Source organism: Cucurbita moschata, unplaced genomic scaffold (genome assembly GCF_002738365.1).
Source record: "Cucurbita moschata cultivar Rifu unplaced genomic scaffold, Cmos_1.0 Cmo_Scf00022, whole genome shotgun sequence".
Lineage (NCBI taxonomy): Eukaryota > Viridiplantae > Streptophyta > Magnoliopsida > Cucurbitales > Cucurbitaceae > Cucurbita > Cucurbita moschata.
This window is the reverse complement of record NW_019268538.1, coordinates 3,619,611-3,634,880: the sequence shown is the minus strand read 5'-3', so window position 1 is coordinate 3,634,880 and position 15,270 is coordinate 3,619,611. Positions and strand designations below refer to the sequence as shown.

Sequence of the window (15,270 nt, the reverse complement as noted above, 5' to 3'; positions counted from 1 at the left end):
TTTTTTTTTTTTTTTTTTTTTTTTTTAAGGGGATAAGTTGTTCTATGCCCTTATTTCACAGATGTACAGGTTGTTTTCATGGTTCAATTTCACAAATGTCCCACATTAACATTAACATTTGTAATGGTAAGGTTCTAAGCATTTGTTATATTTTTTCATTTGCAAGTTATTAGTTTACAATTATAAGTCTAGTCTAGTGTGAGCCAATTTATATCTATTTAATCATCAAATTTTAATAATCATGAATTTTTTTAACACAAAAGGTTGACTTTAAAGAACTTATTAAACACCATTTAAAGTTTATAAAAAAAAAATTAAAATTTAAAAACTTATAAAATATTTTAAAAATTTTAGAAAGTAAATAAAACAATTTGAAAAGTTGAAAACAGTTGGAATTTAACCTGTAATTCTGAAATAAATTATGTGAATAGATGAGAGTAAAGGTAGTAATATTGAAAGAGTGTTCAAAAGTTTCAAAAGGGAGGGTCGATTATTGGAAGAATGAATAGCAGTGGTTGGAATTTCTCTTTCAAATTGGTGATTGAGGTACCACATTATTATGGATGGATACCTATTTGCTGCAACATGGTCTACCTTAAACTCAACTCCATTCCCCTTATTATGTTTCACCTCCATTGACAAAGCTCAATAGATGTCAATTAGCATCTCGAAGCTAGTGCCTCAATCATCTAATCCTACAATACTTGAACTCAAATTTATGTACTTGCACAGCATTCAATATCATATAGTACTTTAAACACACCAAAGATAAGGAGTAACCAAAGTTTTCCTCTCCTATTTGACTCAAATTCCTTTAAGCATAAAGAAAAGTGTCGCCTTCCAACTTTTGGAAAATGGTTGAAAGTGTTGAGGAGTATCCAACACTACTTCATCTCTCCAAAGCTTAAAGGGAAAAGAAAAGAAAAGAAAAGAAAAAGGAAGCACCTTTATTTCTTGGGGGGGGGGAGGCATATGAGTTAAGAGAATGTCCCAAATTCGGACCATGATATGAGAGGTTAGAAGCAATGAAGCAAGAGTTTGCATTGCATGTGCACTCAATCAACAACTCCACAAAGCCTTATCCCACCTGTTATGGTAGCCAACACAGTTCATAAAAGTAGTGAGACCTCCACAAAAATACATTATTGAATGATATAGAAACCAATAATAAAGTCTGTGTGTCAAAATTTTCAAGCTCCTCCTATCAACAATAAAGGCATGTCACCACAAGAAAAGCTAATCTTTGTGGATTGAGGATGAATATGAACATAAATTTAGAGGTCGATGGTTCATTTTAAACGGACCACCAGGCCTGAACTGCAACTTTCTCAAAGGGATAACAGCTTGGGTCAATAAGAAAAGTGACCAATAACAAAAGGCTGCCCATTTCATTTAGTGGATATTAGGCAGCTGCATGCTTAAGGTCTGCAAATGGTGGAGCACAACCTGTCCTCTCTCTCTCTGTTCTTTCACTTTCTCTTTGGCTCCCTCTCTTCATTCTTCTTATTCGGATATTAAAATCATGTTCATCAGCTCTGAAATGACTTTCAAATATGTCCTAAAGCAATTAGCAAATTTGAAAAGTGGCGAAGGTTCGTTTCTCTTTTGGTTCTTTTTCTTGATAAAGAGTGTTGTGGGTGTGGGGCTGCTCATCTTTTTCAAACCCATTGTACATTCAAAGAATCTAACATGAAAAAATCTTGAGAGGCTTCGATAATGGCTTCTACCAAAAGGTGTTGCCTAATATACTTTAACAAATAGACGATATGCATTGGTGTCACCTATTTTGGTTTGATGAACTTGCAATACAAACACACACACACAAACAAGATTCTGTAGCTACATCTTTCACCCTCTTCAATTACTTCCCTCTGTATTCTCAGCATCAATAATGGAATTTTACTCTGTCTTCAATTCCTGTTTCAGCATATGTAAGGATGATGACATTCCTATAAGATCGTAAGTTCTTAGCTCCAAGAATTTTAATAAATTTTGAAAGGTCAAAACACTTGGCCTTGATTAATTAGACATATTAACCACCTTATTTGGTGGCTGCCAAGGCTTCCCTTTTATCTTAAAACAAAATTATTTTCTTTCCTCATTCTGACTTTGATTCCTATTTCTGTTCACAGACGTGTATTAAAAACAATGGTAGGTAAAGATTAGATAGAGCCTTTTCAACCATCAAAGTTTTGCAGGAAAAAAACTTGGGCACTTAATGATTTGAGCTTCCCACCTTTGTTGCCTCCAAATATTATTATCATTGTACCTTAATCCAACCAAAGTCTCAGACCCACCATGTGATTAACAGCGAGTTTCAACTCCTAAGATTTCTCTCATCCATTTTTCAATTTCTTTTTCATGGCATTAACTTACATTAAAGTTCGACACCAACCATACATAAAGTTGGTATCAACTACGTCACATTATATCATAATATATATTTGATTTATATGGTTTTGTTTCATTTTTTTCCATTAAGGTTAAGGCTATTTTGATGGACTGAATTTTATTTTTTCTTGTTATAGTTCTTGTTGTTTGTCCTGTAGTCCCTATGGGTTAGAATTATTGCATCAAATTTAAGCAATAAAAGTACTCCAAGAATGATTTTGAGGGGCCATACAATAGATTGTGAGGCCCCTCCTCTGGGGTTATAAAGGGATACATTCATTTTCTCTTATCTTTTTCATTATATGTAAGCTAAACCATGGATCGTTTACATATCATTATGTTGAATGAAGGGTAAATTTAGGTAAGTTTGGGCGTTTTGGCAGCAGCTGATTTCAAATTTTGTGCATGTTCTTGAAGAAAGAGAGCAGAAAAAGAAGAAAATATCTTTTGCATTTACTTTTTCATGCAAAAGCTCTGTCTCTCTCACACACTCACTTTAATTCTAAATTCAAATTCATGGAACATTATAAATTTCCAAATTCTATCCCCATTACTAAAGTTTTTAATTAAAATATATATCCAACTATGTTATAGTGCCATCATGACATTCATATATAGATTCGAAAATCAAATTTGCTTTTGCTTTTAAGTTGAATTTTAGATTTTTGAAATATAATTTTGGAAATTCGTGTGGTAGAATAATACGATTTTTTTTTTAAATATCTAAATGTCTCTAGAAGGTTTAGAATGAGTCTGAAAATATTCTTTTGACACAACCAAAGTCAATTAGGATGTTACATGAAATACGACAAATTTAAGAATAATGAAATAGCATCTTAGACAAAATAGGACAAATTATTATAATAAAAAGTAGCATTGATTTTCATGAAAATTAAAATGTTTCATTTTTATGTCAATTTTGGCACTGCTTTGCACGAAAAACAATGCATTTTGAGAGTTTTGACTGTTTTTAAATTAATGATAGTAACAATTTTAGTGTTGAAAAATTAATTAGAATTTAATTGCAACTATTTATAAAATTTTAAAATTGAAACTGTGATGGTATAATATCCGTGGGTTTTGCAAATTTTAATTTTACTAAATATAGAAAATAAATTTTCTGTCAAAAGGTCAAAATGGTAAATTCCGAACGGCGTGATGATGTTAATGGTCACACGACGTGATTCGTTTTGTTAGTTAATACTCTCACGAAGTAATTTGGTGAGAGTAAGACCTGGGTACGGGTGCAATACTCTCACTAGAAACGGCGTCGTTTTGGTCTACATGATCCATCTTCAATCTCTTCTTCTTCTTCTTGAACTCCCTATTCTCTCTTGTTGAATCCATAGGGCGAAGGTAGAGAGAAAGGTACCGGATTTGTGTGAATCACATCCCCCACACGATTAGGTCCACTTCCACTTCTACCGCCTGTTACTGCAGCTCCACGCTTCGCTTTCAGCATTTTGGGTCTTCGTTTGGGTCCCATTTCTTCCTTTTCTCTCTCTTTCTCTCAAATTTTCTCTCCGCCTTCTCTTCTCTGCTCTTTTCTTTTCTCTGAAAGCAAAAATACGCCATTCTTCAATGTCCTGCTAAACCCATTTCCCCAAACCTTCTGTCCCTCTTTGCAATGGCTGCTTCTGGGGGTACTGGTTATAGAAATGGCGCCACTTCTAGAAACTCTCTTAAGCCCGATAAGCCCTTTTCCCCTAATTCCCATCCCAAGTCTTCTCTTAAGTCTAAGTCTCTTCCCAATTCTGCTCTTCGTCGTAGTAGCCCTGCATCTCTCGGTGCTGCCAAGGATGACGGTGGAGGTTTGTTGTTCGCATTTCTGCCACTTGTTTTGGGGATTTTTGTGTGTGTGTGTGTGTGTGTGTGGAGATCCTGGTTTTTTGTTTGTGGTTTATGGAGGTTTTGTGATTTGGTTTTGTACATGATTCATGTGGGTTAGTGATTTGAAATTGGGGATATTGTAAAGGGATGATTTATTTGATGTTTATGGTGATTATATAACGATTTGTTGCGTTTGAAAAGGGAATCGTGTTGAGGGCTTTCGATTGAGTAATGGTATGGATGTTTGGAGGATTCTACTTGAAGCAGATAAAAACGGTTTTAACATGTCATGAGTTTTTTTAAAAGGTGTTTAATTAGATTTTTATAAACTATCATACTTTCACTTGTATGCTTTTTGTTTCATTAGTGAGAAGGATTGAGTTTGAGTAGGCCTTTTTTTTGTGTTCAAATTTCACACTTCCATCTCTTTCATTATGCACTAATGATCTAATCCTACCATTTGTACAAACCAAAAAAAGTTTTTGAATTCATTCTGTCCAAATGGTTTTCACGTTTCAATATTTTAATTTCTGTTTAGCTTTTTATGAAAATCCTGAAGTACATTTGTAGTCGGAACCGTCACTTTAATGATATGGTCTTCCCTTTTCTCACATTGTTCTGTTCTATACACTTGAGTTAATCGAATGTTTTTCTTTGATATAAATAATGGCTGAGTGTAGTTCCTGGAAGAGTTCGAGTGGCTGTTAGATTGCGACCACGCAATTCAGAAGAATTGATAGCTGATGCTGATTTTGCTGATTGCGTAGAATTGCAGCCAGAGGTAAAATGGGAGCAATATTACACTAATAAATACCATCTTCCCTACGATTATTATACTCTTAATGGAGTTATTCAACACCTCAAAATATATTTCAGCTTAAAAGGTTGAAACTTCGGAAGAACAACTGGGATTCAGATACTTACGAGTTTGATGAAGTGCTAACTGAGTTTGCATCTCAAAAACGTGTTTATGAAGTTGTGGCAAAACCTGTTGTGGAGGTATGTTTACATTAGATTTTCAGTTTCCATCATAATTCTTGCTGTTTTTTTAATGAAAAAAGACCATGCTTGGTTTGTTCTGTTCATTCAATTCTTCTTTCAAACATTCATTCAAATCTTTCAAACTATTCATATATTCACCTTTTAGCAGGAATGTGTTGAAGAGAAAAAGATTCACTATAATTTGCTTCTAATCTTTATCCAACTTCACTTGAAGTCTATTCTTTTCAGACCCTTGTTAATTTTTTTTGCAATTTCCTTCGAGTGACGGGCCATTTTTCTTATCCTTAAGAGTGTATTGGATGGCTACAATGGAACAATTATGGCGTATGGCCAGACTGGTACCGGTAAAACATATACTCTTGGAAGATTAGGAGAGGAAGACACTGCTGATCGTGGAATAATGGTGCGTGCTATGGAGGACATCTTGGATGAAGTTTCTTTGGAGACAGATTCTGTCTCGGTATCCTACTTGCAGGTTGTTTCCCTCTGAAGTCACTATGCTACCATTTTCTACTAGTAGTAGTCTGCAAAATCTAGTGCCACTTGTCGAGCACTTTTGATTTCGCGTCGTCTCTAAGAAGTTCTTGTGTGCTGAAATTTTTTAGTTCTTTGTATTTTCATGATAAACCTTTAATTGCTAAACTTCATTCTCTTTTAATTGCGTCCAGCTTTATATGGAGAGCATACAGGACCTTCTTGACCCTGCAAATGATAACATTTCCATCGTAGAAGATCCTAAAACTGGTGATGTTTCGCTACCTGGGGCTAGCCTCGTAGAAATTAGACACCAGGAGAGCTTTCTGGAACTACTAAGATTAGGGGAAGCTCATCGGTTTGCGGCCAATACAAAATTAAACACCGAATCTTCTCGTAGTCATGCAATTCTCATGGTATGTAAATGCTAGTTACTTTGTGGGCTTTCAATGCCTTAAAAAGTTTTAGTAGCTTATGGATTTAGACCTTTATTTCTTGTTGAAGGTACATGTAAAGCGATCTCTGAAAGGAAGGGATTCAACTCTGTCAAGTGATATTGGTGGCAATTCTCATTTGGTTAAGACCTTGAAACCTCCTATTGTTCGGAAGGGAAAGTTAGTAGTGGTAGACCTTGCTGGTTCTGAGCGTATCGACAAGTCAGGTGTGTTTATCCAGCTGTAGTCAAATAGATTGGATTCAAAGGTTTCCCTTTGATGGCTAGGCCACCACATTGAGCTGAAATATATTGTGCTTACATACTTGGCTTTCTCAATGAATATCACATTCGTTGAAGATTATTTATCTTTCTTGAGGCAGGAAGTGAAGGACATACACTTGAAGAAGCCAAATCCATCAATCTCTCCCTGAGTGCATTAGGGAAGTGCATAAATGCACTTGCTGAGAATAGTGCACATGTTCCAGTTAGGGATTCAAAGCTTACAAGATTACTACGAGATTCATTTGGTGGTAAGATCTGATTTTGATATTGTTATAGGTATTCCCGACTGAGGAAATTTGTTATTCGTTCATATGATTCCAAATTATGCAGATTCTAAAAGGAAAATATTAACATTCTATTTCTACTCAATGGCTTTGAATTCATTTGAAGAGATAGCTAGAGGTGGTTTTTATAGATGGATAAAAGGGGACCTGTCCTCTCTAATTGTTCTCCTAGAAGTTGGCATTGACTCAGATAGCTAGGGGATGGTTTTTAACGATGGAGAAAAGGGGACTTGTCCTCTCTAATTGTTCACCTAGAAGTTGGCGTTGAAACTATTGTCTTCTTCAAAGGAGGTAGAAGTGATAAGATTCCTTGATTTCAAAATGGCCCTTCAAAGATTTTTAGACTAATTGATGGGTTTTTTTTTTTTTTTTTTGGATTTTATCCATAATGACTCGGCCATGTTAAGGGGGCCAAATGTAAAAATCTGACCTTTTGGGTGGATGATTTTCCATAGATCTATCCATTGTAGCTGTAATACCGTTGGTATATCTTGGGCAGTTCCCACAACAAATATTTGATAGTATTGGACAGCTTCTTTGTGATCATTATTTCAAATGATATGCTGACTATCCTTTGGTCTTTTGCGGTTATCACTGTCTTTTGAAAAATTTGTCGGAAATGGACTGCATATTTAATATGCGGCTGCTTGGTGGCCATCCTTGGTTTTTTTTCCTTGTGATAGAGTTTTGCAATATTTCTCTCCTTGTTAATTGAACTTTGAGAGCTTCGTATAATTGCAAACTCCTAGGAACATCAGACACTTAGACCCCCAGCTTGAATTATTCTTTTATCGAATAGAATTTGCTTTCAAAAAATTCAAAGAGAGAGAGAGCTAAGAAAGTTCAACGGACTGCATGCATGTTCTGAAGTTTAAGCTTTTAGGTGCCAACTCAGGAATATTTCTTTAGGTTGTGGCAATCATATTTTCTTGTAGTTTCTTTCTTTTTAATCCTCGCAGCGATGGTTTTCCTGTTTTTGCAGCAATATCTGACCATGCAAAATTTTAACAGGAACAGCGAGAACTTCACTGGTTATTACTATTGGTCCTTCACCTCGTCATCGTGGAGAGACTACAAGTACAATAATGTTTGGCCAACGGGTAAGTTATGGGTGCTTACTTTTTGAGTCTGAAATTCTTATCTTCAAAATTGCTCTGAAGTTGCATTGATGTGGACAAGTTAATCTCCAGTACTCTAATTTTTTGATGCGTTGTGTTTTGTTCTATTCCCAAGATTGTAATTTTTAGAGCCTTTTGCCCCTCAGGCTATGAAGGTGGAAAATATGTTGAAGATAAAAGAAGAATTTGACTATAAAAGTTTGTCAAGAAGGTTAGACATCCAATTAGACAAACTGATTGCAGAACATGAAAGGCAGCAAAAAGCATTTGAGAAAGAAATTGAAAGAATTACCAAAGAAGCACAGGATCGCATATCTGAGGCTGAAAAAATTCATTCAAATGCCTTGGAGGTAAGGGTTCTTCTAGATTGAGATTCTCTAGAGATTGATAATTCCCTATGTTGTTTCCAAATTTGAAGTCTGAGAATTACGTTCTTTCTATAGAAGGAAAGGCTAAATTATCAGAAGGATTACATGGAATCAATTAAGAAGCTTGAAGATCAGCTGATGGTAAAGCAGAAGAAGCTTGGTGGGGAGAAAGTAATTAATGAAGCCGTTGCTGCTTCTGCTTCAAGTATAATTGCTAATGGAGAGGTATCCTGTTCCTTTATCATCAACATCCCTTCTTTCAGTTTCAAAGGAATATAACAATCTTATTTGCTATTTTTCTGCTCATATCATTAGATTCTATCGAGTGTCCTAAAATTCTCTTCATTCACAAGAAAACACCATGAATTTTATAAAATCACAATTTCTATTGCTTGTCCCAACATCAAGTTAATGTTTCTGAACGATTAGAAGAGTTAAAAACATATCCAGTATTATTCATTAAAGAGAAAGGTCAACAGAAAGTCTCTCAATGGTAGCTTGCTTTTCTTTTTGCCCCTTAGATTGTGGCAACAGTTTCAACCTCCTCTTAAAGCATCCATATCTATTCTTGAACGATATAGGGTTCAGCGGCATCTGCTCTCAAGGAAGTAGCAGAACTAAAGAGGTTGGTTAACAAGGAAGCACTTTTGAGGAAGGCGGCCGAAGAGGAAGTTAGCTATCTTAGAAGTCAAGTATCCCAACTGAAGAGATCAGAGGTATGTTTGGTTCAACTCTATGGAATTAATTTTAGCCTTGCTCTGTCATGTCCCAGCCCATCAATTCTATACATAAGGCTGTTGTTATTTATTAAGGGTGCCTTTTATGTGCTAGACTTCTTGCAATTCAGAGATTTTAAAGCTTCGCAAGACTCTAGAAGATGAGCAAAATCAGAAAAAGAAACTAGAAGGAGATATAGCTATACTACAAAGCCAGTTGTTGCAATTGAGCTTTGAAGCAGATGAGGTAAGTGTTGGCTTATTTTTTATTGATCTTGTTTGTATAACCTTATGGTTTTAATAAGATATGCTTTATTTGCAGACCAGTAGGCGACTGGACATTGGTGAGCCTGGAAAAGTCCTCAGTTCTCTAGATTCTCTTGTGCAACAAGTTAAGCATTCACAGGCTCAGGAGCCTGCAAATGGGGAGAAAGCTTCAGTAGCCAAACTCTTTGAGCAAGGTTTCAATCTCTTCCTGCATTATCTTGTTCTTTATTTCAAGTTGTCCATTAATTCTATAATATTTCGCAGTGGGACTGCAGAAGATCTTGTCATTGCTGGAAGCTGAAGATTACGACGTCAGAATTCATGCTGTGAAAGTGGTTGCAAATCTAGCAGCTGAAGGTACCCAAATCATTACATTGTTCTGTGACAATCTAACATTATTGCTTTGCCCTGTTCTTTTCTGGCTTTTTTAAGTTATTCTTATAATTCTAACTTAGGTTCATATTCAAATTATTATTGCAATGTCCTCGTAATTTGAAGAATTATTTGCCCTGAATGGTCTTTATCCTCCTAATTTAGATGCCACTGGTTGCTATTATTTAATTTTTTGTTGAAAGAGTAGTAGAGGAGGATGATTCTAAGCTGAAATGGTACCGTGGCTGTTATGATCATTACTTGCATATATTCTAAATCTATTTTTAGTTGAGTGCTTCCTTCAATATAAACCTTTTGAAGTTTTTAAGTATTATAGTGCTGCAATTGAACTGTCGGCAATGTGCAAATGCATTATATTTCTTACCGAAAGGGAAATTATAGATATTTGCTTCAAATATACAGAAACAAATCAGCAAAAGATCGTTGAGGCTGGGGGCCTATCATCTTTGCTGATGCTACTCAGAAGCACTGAGGATGAGACAATACACAGAGTGGCTGCAGGGGCAATTGCAAATCTGGCAATGAATGGTTAGTTTCTATTCCTTGTTTGCAGGAATACATTTCGTGCTTCGGTCCCCGATACTCCCTGCCTGTCTTCTTTTTTGGGCTGAGATTTCATTGTTCTTTATGTTTGCCTTGTCTTTTCCGTCAGAGACCAACCAAGAGCTCATTATGTCCCAAGGAGGAATTAGCTTACTGGCCGTGACTGCTGTCAATGCTGAGGATCCCCAAACCCTTCGTATGGTCGCCGGAGCAATCGCCAATTTGTGTGGCAATGGTAAGTGTTACAATCTCTTAATCTATGCAAATTCCTCAATCCACTTCAAACGCTCACTACAAGTTATGGTATTATGTCAACCAGATAAGTTGCAGACGAAGCTAAGGGGTGAAGGCGGCATTAAGGCATTGCTTGGTATGGTAAGATGCAGACATCCTGATGTTCTTGCACAAGTTGCTAGAGGAATTGCTAATTTTGCCAAGTGCGAGTCAAGGGCCTCTACACAAGGTAACAACTTACAAAAGGTTTGATATAACATGAAATCTTGGAAGCGTTTTTGGGGGGAAAGTTTGATGAACTGATTCGGGTTTGGTTCGTTGAAAGGAACAGGGACCAAGGCTGGAAAGTCCTTCTTAATTGAAGATGGAGCACTCCCATGGATTGTACAGAATGCCAAAAATGAAGCATCGACGATCAAACGACACATTGAACTCGCACTCTGTCATTTAGCACAACATGGTATGGCTCTTTTTCTTTTCTGCACTTCATCGTTCATATCAGCAACAAGAAGTCTCGAAAATATTAACTTAGAAAAACTTCTACATTGCTGATAATGCAGAAGTGAATGCAAAAGACATGATCAGTGGAGGTGCCCTGTGGGAACTCGTTCGGATATCACGAGACTGTTCACGAGAAGACATAAGGACTCTTGCGCATCGAACATTATTATCGAGCCCAGCATTTCAAGCTGAAATGAGACGATTACGAATAGATTATTGATTGATCTGAGGCAGTAGGCGTGACAGAAACATGTATGTTTATCTATCAGCACGATCATTTCTGAATTTTTGTCATGAAATCAAAGTAGTGTGAGATTTTGGTTGTAGTAGTTTATCAAATGGTATTAATTTCTCAGAGCCACTGGCCTGATCTGTAATTTCAAACTTAGTGTGTAAATTTATTTGTATATTAAGTGAATAAAAGTAGTTAATACAAAAGTTGTGGGTTTACCTTGTAATCTTAATTCTGCCTTTGGAGTGTTAATTTGTTCATCCTCAATTTTTGTTTGGATCATATTTTTAAACTAAGAGCGTAAGAGCTCTACCACAATTTTGTATATTTGTTTATTTGCAACTTTTTCTTTTAAAAAAAATTGAACTTACCATACCAATTAGTATATTTGAACTTTTTCGTTATTGTTGGAATATAATCGACAGAAATTAAAATATTTGACTCGGAGTTTTGAGGCTTAGGTTGAGGTTTAATAATTTTGACACAATGAGAAAGTCTAAGCCGCCATATCTTTCAATTCTTAGAGTTTAGACAGGTTGCAAATAGGTTTCATATATTTGTAATGTTCTATTACTATGATTACAGTATTAGGACTGCATACCAGGTCTTCATTATGATTACAGTAAAGAGTAAAGAGCATGCTTTACTTCTTTAGACAATTTGAACCTCTAGACCTCTCAATAGAGAAGACTTTTGTACTTCAAAAAAAAAAAACTAAACTAGTATCATTCAAATAAACTCCGCTCTATTATGTTGGTTTCCGAAAAAGAAGGTTTTGTATTAGGAAGGAAATGATTTGATAAACAAGTTGTAGGTTGACATGGGCTATAGGAGCGTAGGAGTCGTAAGCATAAAGTGTAAAAGAAGTTTTTGATGCTGAAAAAGGAAATGAAAATAAAAAGGAAAAATTGAGGAAATGATGATAAAATCAACAGAAACCAAAGAGAATGAATCTCCCATATTTTGAGCAGGCAAGGGTATAGGAACTTGTGCAACAAAGACAAAAGGGCTTGAAATATAAACACAGCTATGCCTTTAATTTAGCTCCATTTCTCCCCCAAACTCTTCACAAACAAGCTTTGCATAATGCACGCAATAACAAGTTGAAGCAACCCCTTCCCCATTCTCCCATCAACCAACCTTCTTCACCACAAAGACCGAAACACAGAGAGGAGAGAGGAGAGAGAAGAGATTTGATCTATATTGTGATCTGATGAATGGTTTTTAATGGGAATTGTTTGTCGTTAAATTTGTGCCTCGAGAAAGAGCCGAGTTCTGGATCTCATCTACTGCACGTGTCAATTACTTTCCTTTCTTTCTCTCCCAAATCCCACAAACCCCATATCATCACAAAACAAAACAAAACAAAACAAAACAAAACAAGACAAAACAAAGAAAAAGAAATGGAAACAACTCTTCAAACCCCCCATAACTCTCGCCTTCTCTTAACTTACTCCACTGCCTTCTTTTGACTTTTTCCACATGTTCAACCCTTTCTTTGACTTCAAATCACTAAACCCCATTTCCTAATTTGGATCCCAAAGCTTCCACTTTTCCATTGTGGGGTTTTCAGATACATCCCAATAATGTTGAAAAAAAGGTTAAATTTCATGTGGGAAATTAGATGGGAGGTGATGATTCATAATTGGTGTACAAGAACAAAGAAGAAGAAGAAAGGGGGAGTAATCATAAATTTGACATCTAACTCTAATTTAATTATCATCGACTACATCAAGAAATTAAATATCCTGAGAATGAAAGAAACAAACTTGAAGACATGGAAAAATAATTCAAATTAAAAGAAGAAAAAGGAACAAACCCAAATTAATTCATCTCCATGCCTGAGTGGCTACCTAAGAAACAACTCAAAAGGATATGGAAATTATATATATTTATATATGTTTTGGGGATGGGGGGTTAGTATGGAGGTCGAGCAGTACCCCAATAAGCTGCTTCCGATGGCGGCATTTGAATTGAGTTTAACAGATTCGGAGGCAAACCGTGAAATAACGGCACATTTCCGTCGCCCAGAAGTTGTTGTTGCTGTTGATGATGCGCTGTTTGCGGCGGTTGGGACTGTCCAACTTCATCCGGAGACCCAATTCCGCCTCCGCCCTGCAGTGGCGGCATGGGCGGTTGGTCGTCGTCTTCCAACGGCAGGCGTTCATAAGCAGCGTTGCTAAACGAGGCAGCCATGATGACGACGGGGCCGGAGGCGACCAAAGTACCAACAACGCTACCACCGACTACCTGCCCCTGACCGCCGGCGAGGTAAATGGTTAAGCTGGTTGCAGCCGGAGGAGCCGGCGGAGGGAGGAAGGAGCCGGCAAGAGATAAGATCTCAAAGCGACCATGTAAGTTGACAATTGCACCAGGGGAGGCCGGCTGGCGGAGAGTGACGTTCGTGACGGTGCCAGTACCACTCATAATGCAAACGCCGCGCTGGCGGCGGCGAGCGAAGGTGGCGACGCTGTCGACGATGTCACAGCCGTCGGTGACTTCGATGACATGAGTTCGAAGGGCGTTGGCACTGTCGCGAGTAATAATAATTGGTGGCTTGGGTTTATTCTTGGATCCGGCGGGTCTTCCTCTGGGTCGTCGAGTAATCTCTCCATCAGCAGCGGCAGCGTCCCCAGCGCTGGTGGGGGCAGAGTTGTTGTGGTCATCATCGTCGCGATCTCGTTTGAGACGAGTAGTGGTGGCGCTGTGTTCTTCTTCAGAATTACTGTTGTGGTGGTATTGTTGTTGGAGATGGAAATCCCGGGTGTGGAAAGGAGGCGGAAGAGAGTGGGCATCCATGGGGTTTCAATTCAATCCAATTCCTTTGTGGGTTTTGGGTTACAATTGAAATTGAAAACAGAATCCCAAATTAGTTGAGGTTTAGAAGGAAGAACATGCAGAGAAGAGGAAGAGGAAGAAGAAGTAGAAGAAGAAGAAGAGAGAATTTGTTGGGTTAAGTTTTGGTGATGCTCATCTCATCCGATCTGATCTGAGAACGAGAGAGAGAGAGAGAGTTTTGTTTCGTGGGGCTTAGGGTTAGATGGGAGATGGGTTGGGATTCGTTAGAGGTGCGTGCTTATGGCTGTGGGCGGTGCCTGGGTCCCTCTTCTTTCTTTCTCTCTTTTCTCTTTCATCACTCTAATCACTTTCTTTTTATTTCTCTAATCAACAACTCAACTAAACATCATATTTCTTCTATTTCCTTAACGTTTTCAAAAGTTTCTTAAGCTTTTCATCACTTTCTGTTATTTCATTTCTTACCAACTTTCTATTATTTAAATATGCTCTCACAACCTTTTATATATTACAAATGTTATAATTTAATAGTTTAAGCCTATAGTTTCAATACCTTAACAGTGAAAGCATTTGAACCTAGTTTTGGGATTATAGAGCTAAAAGTCAACTATAGGGTTGAAGAACTCAAGATGACAATAATGCATTATAATCTCAACATTAGGGATGATGTCATAATAACACTATTAACTTTTTCTCTATTTATCTACTATTAGTGAAAAAAATACTTACAGTTCACCTGCAATCAATGGAAGGAAGAACTATAAATAGCTGTTTTTTAGTGTAAGTAACCATTGTTGTTGTAGGCATAGAAGTAGAAATTGAGACAGCAAGGTTGATTTTATGTAATTATAAGGTATAAATTAATCAAAATTAAGTTTGGTTACTTAATTTATTTTTTTATTATTATGAAACAAATTTAAGGAAAATTTAAAATGTTCAAAACTTATTAAATAATTTTTCACAGAATTTATCACTACCTTTCACCTTCAAATGCATAACAAAAGCCTCTACCATAATTCAACACTTGAAAAAAAAAAAACATGACGTTTGTGACAAATATTAATAATAAGTTGTCGATATATATATTAAATTAAATAATTAAATAATTCGATATTTCAACGTTGAGTGGCCCTGAAGAGCACCCAAAAGCATAATGATTATGAGTTAGTTGTTTAATTTATATGATTAACACTATACATATGAATTTAAAAATATACATCATATATATTATACCAAATATTAAATATTTGTCCTTATCCAAAGCAAAAGTCGTGTAATAATTTGTAAATTCCCAAAGTCCATGCCGCTAATGTGAGTCTTCATACAAAACTCCATCATTTCTGTTGACATATAAGTTTTAATCTTTGTGGAATTAACCAAAAAAAAAAAAAAAAAAAAAAAAA

The 15,270-nt window shown here is 36.4% G+C and overlaps 2 protein-coding genes and 1 long non-coding RNA gene across 4 annotated transcripts in view; 2 read left to right on the top strand and 1 right to left on the bottom strand.

The window, feature by feature from the left end:
- Nucleotides 1–3,690: 3,690 nt before the first annotated feature.
- LOC111459540 (kinesin-like protein KIN-UA) lies at nucleotides 3,691–11,297 on the top strand. Of its 2 annotated transcripts, none has more exons than XM_023102493.1 (19): nucleotides 3,691–4,202; nucleotides 4,902–5,002; nucleotides 5,098–5,220; nucleotides 5,513–5,698; nucleotides 5,892–6,113; nucleotides 6,202–6,358; nucleotides 6,514–6,663; nucleotides 7,711–7,799; nucleotides 7,964–8,167; nucleotides 8,261–8,410; nucleotides 8,767–8,901; nucleotides 9,017–9,148; nucleotides 9,224–9,362; nucleotides 9,433–9,525; nucleotides 9,964–10,089; nucleotides 10,214–10,339; nucleotides 10,424–10,567; nucleotides 10,664–10,798; nucleotides 10,899–11,297. In XM_023102493.1, the coding sequence occupies exons 1-19, from the start codon at nucleotides 4,019–4,021 to the stop codon at nucleotides 11,057–11,059; spliced, it is 2,757 nt and encodes a 918-aa protein (XP_022958261.1). In that variant the 5' UTR covers nucleotides 3,691–4,018; the 3' UTR covers nucleotides 11,060–11,297. The 2 variants fall into 2 exon arrangements, with proteins under 2 accessions (XP_022958261.1, XP_022958262.1); XM_023102494.1 differs by having other exon boundaries at nucleotides 3,694–4,202; nucleotides 10,670–10,798.
- A 1,685-nt stretch (nucleotides 11,298–12,982) lies between these two features.
- LOC111459198 (AT-hook motif nuclear-localized protein 24-like) lies at nucleotides 12,983–14,207 on the bottom strand. The gene has a single exon (XM_023101978.1). The coding sequence runs from the start codon at nucleotides 13,868–13,870 to the stop codon at nucleotides 12,989–12,991; it is 882 nt and encodes a 293-aa protein (XP_022957746.1). The 5' UTR covers nucleotides 13,871–14,207; the 3' UTR covers nucleotides 12,983–12,988.
- Nucleotides 14,208–15,129: 922 nt separating this feature from the next.
- LOC111459202 overlaps nucleotides 15,130–15,270 on the top strand; it is a 24,079-nt gene continuing 23,938 nt past the window's right edge. Inside the window, exon 1 of the long non-coding RNA XR_002713255.1 lies at nucleotides 15,130–15,140. This is a non-coding gene — a long non-coding RNA (uncharacterized LOC111459202). The remainder of the gene's footprint in view (nucleotides 15,141–15,270) is intronic.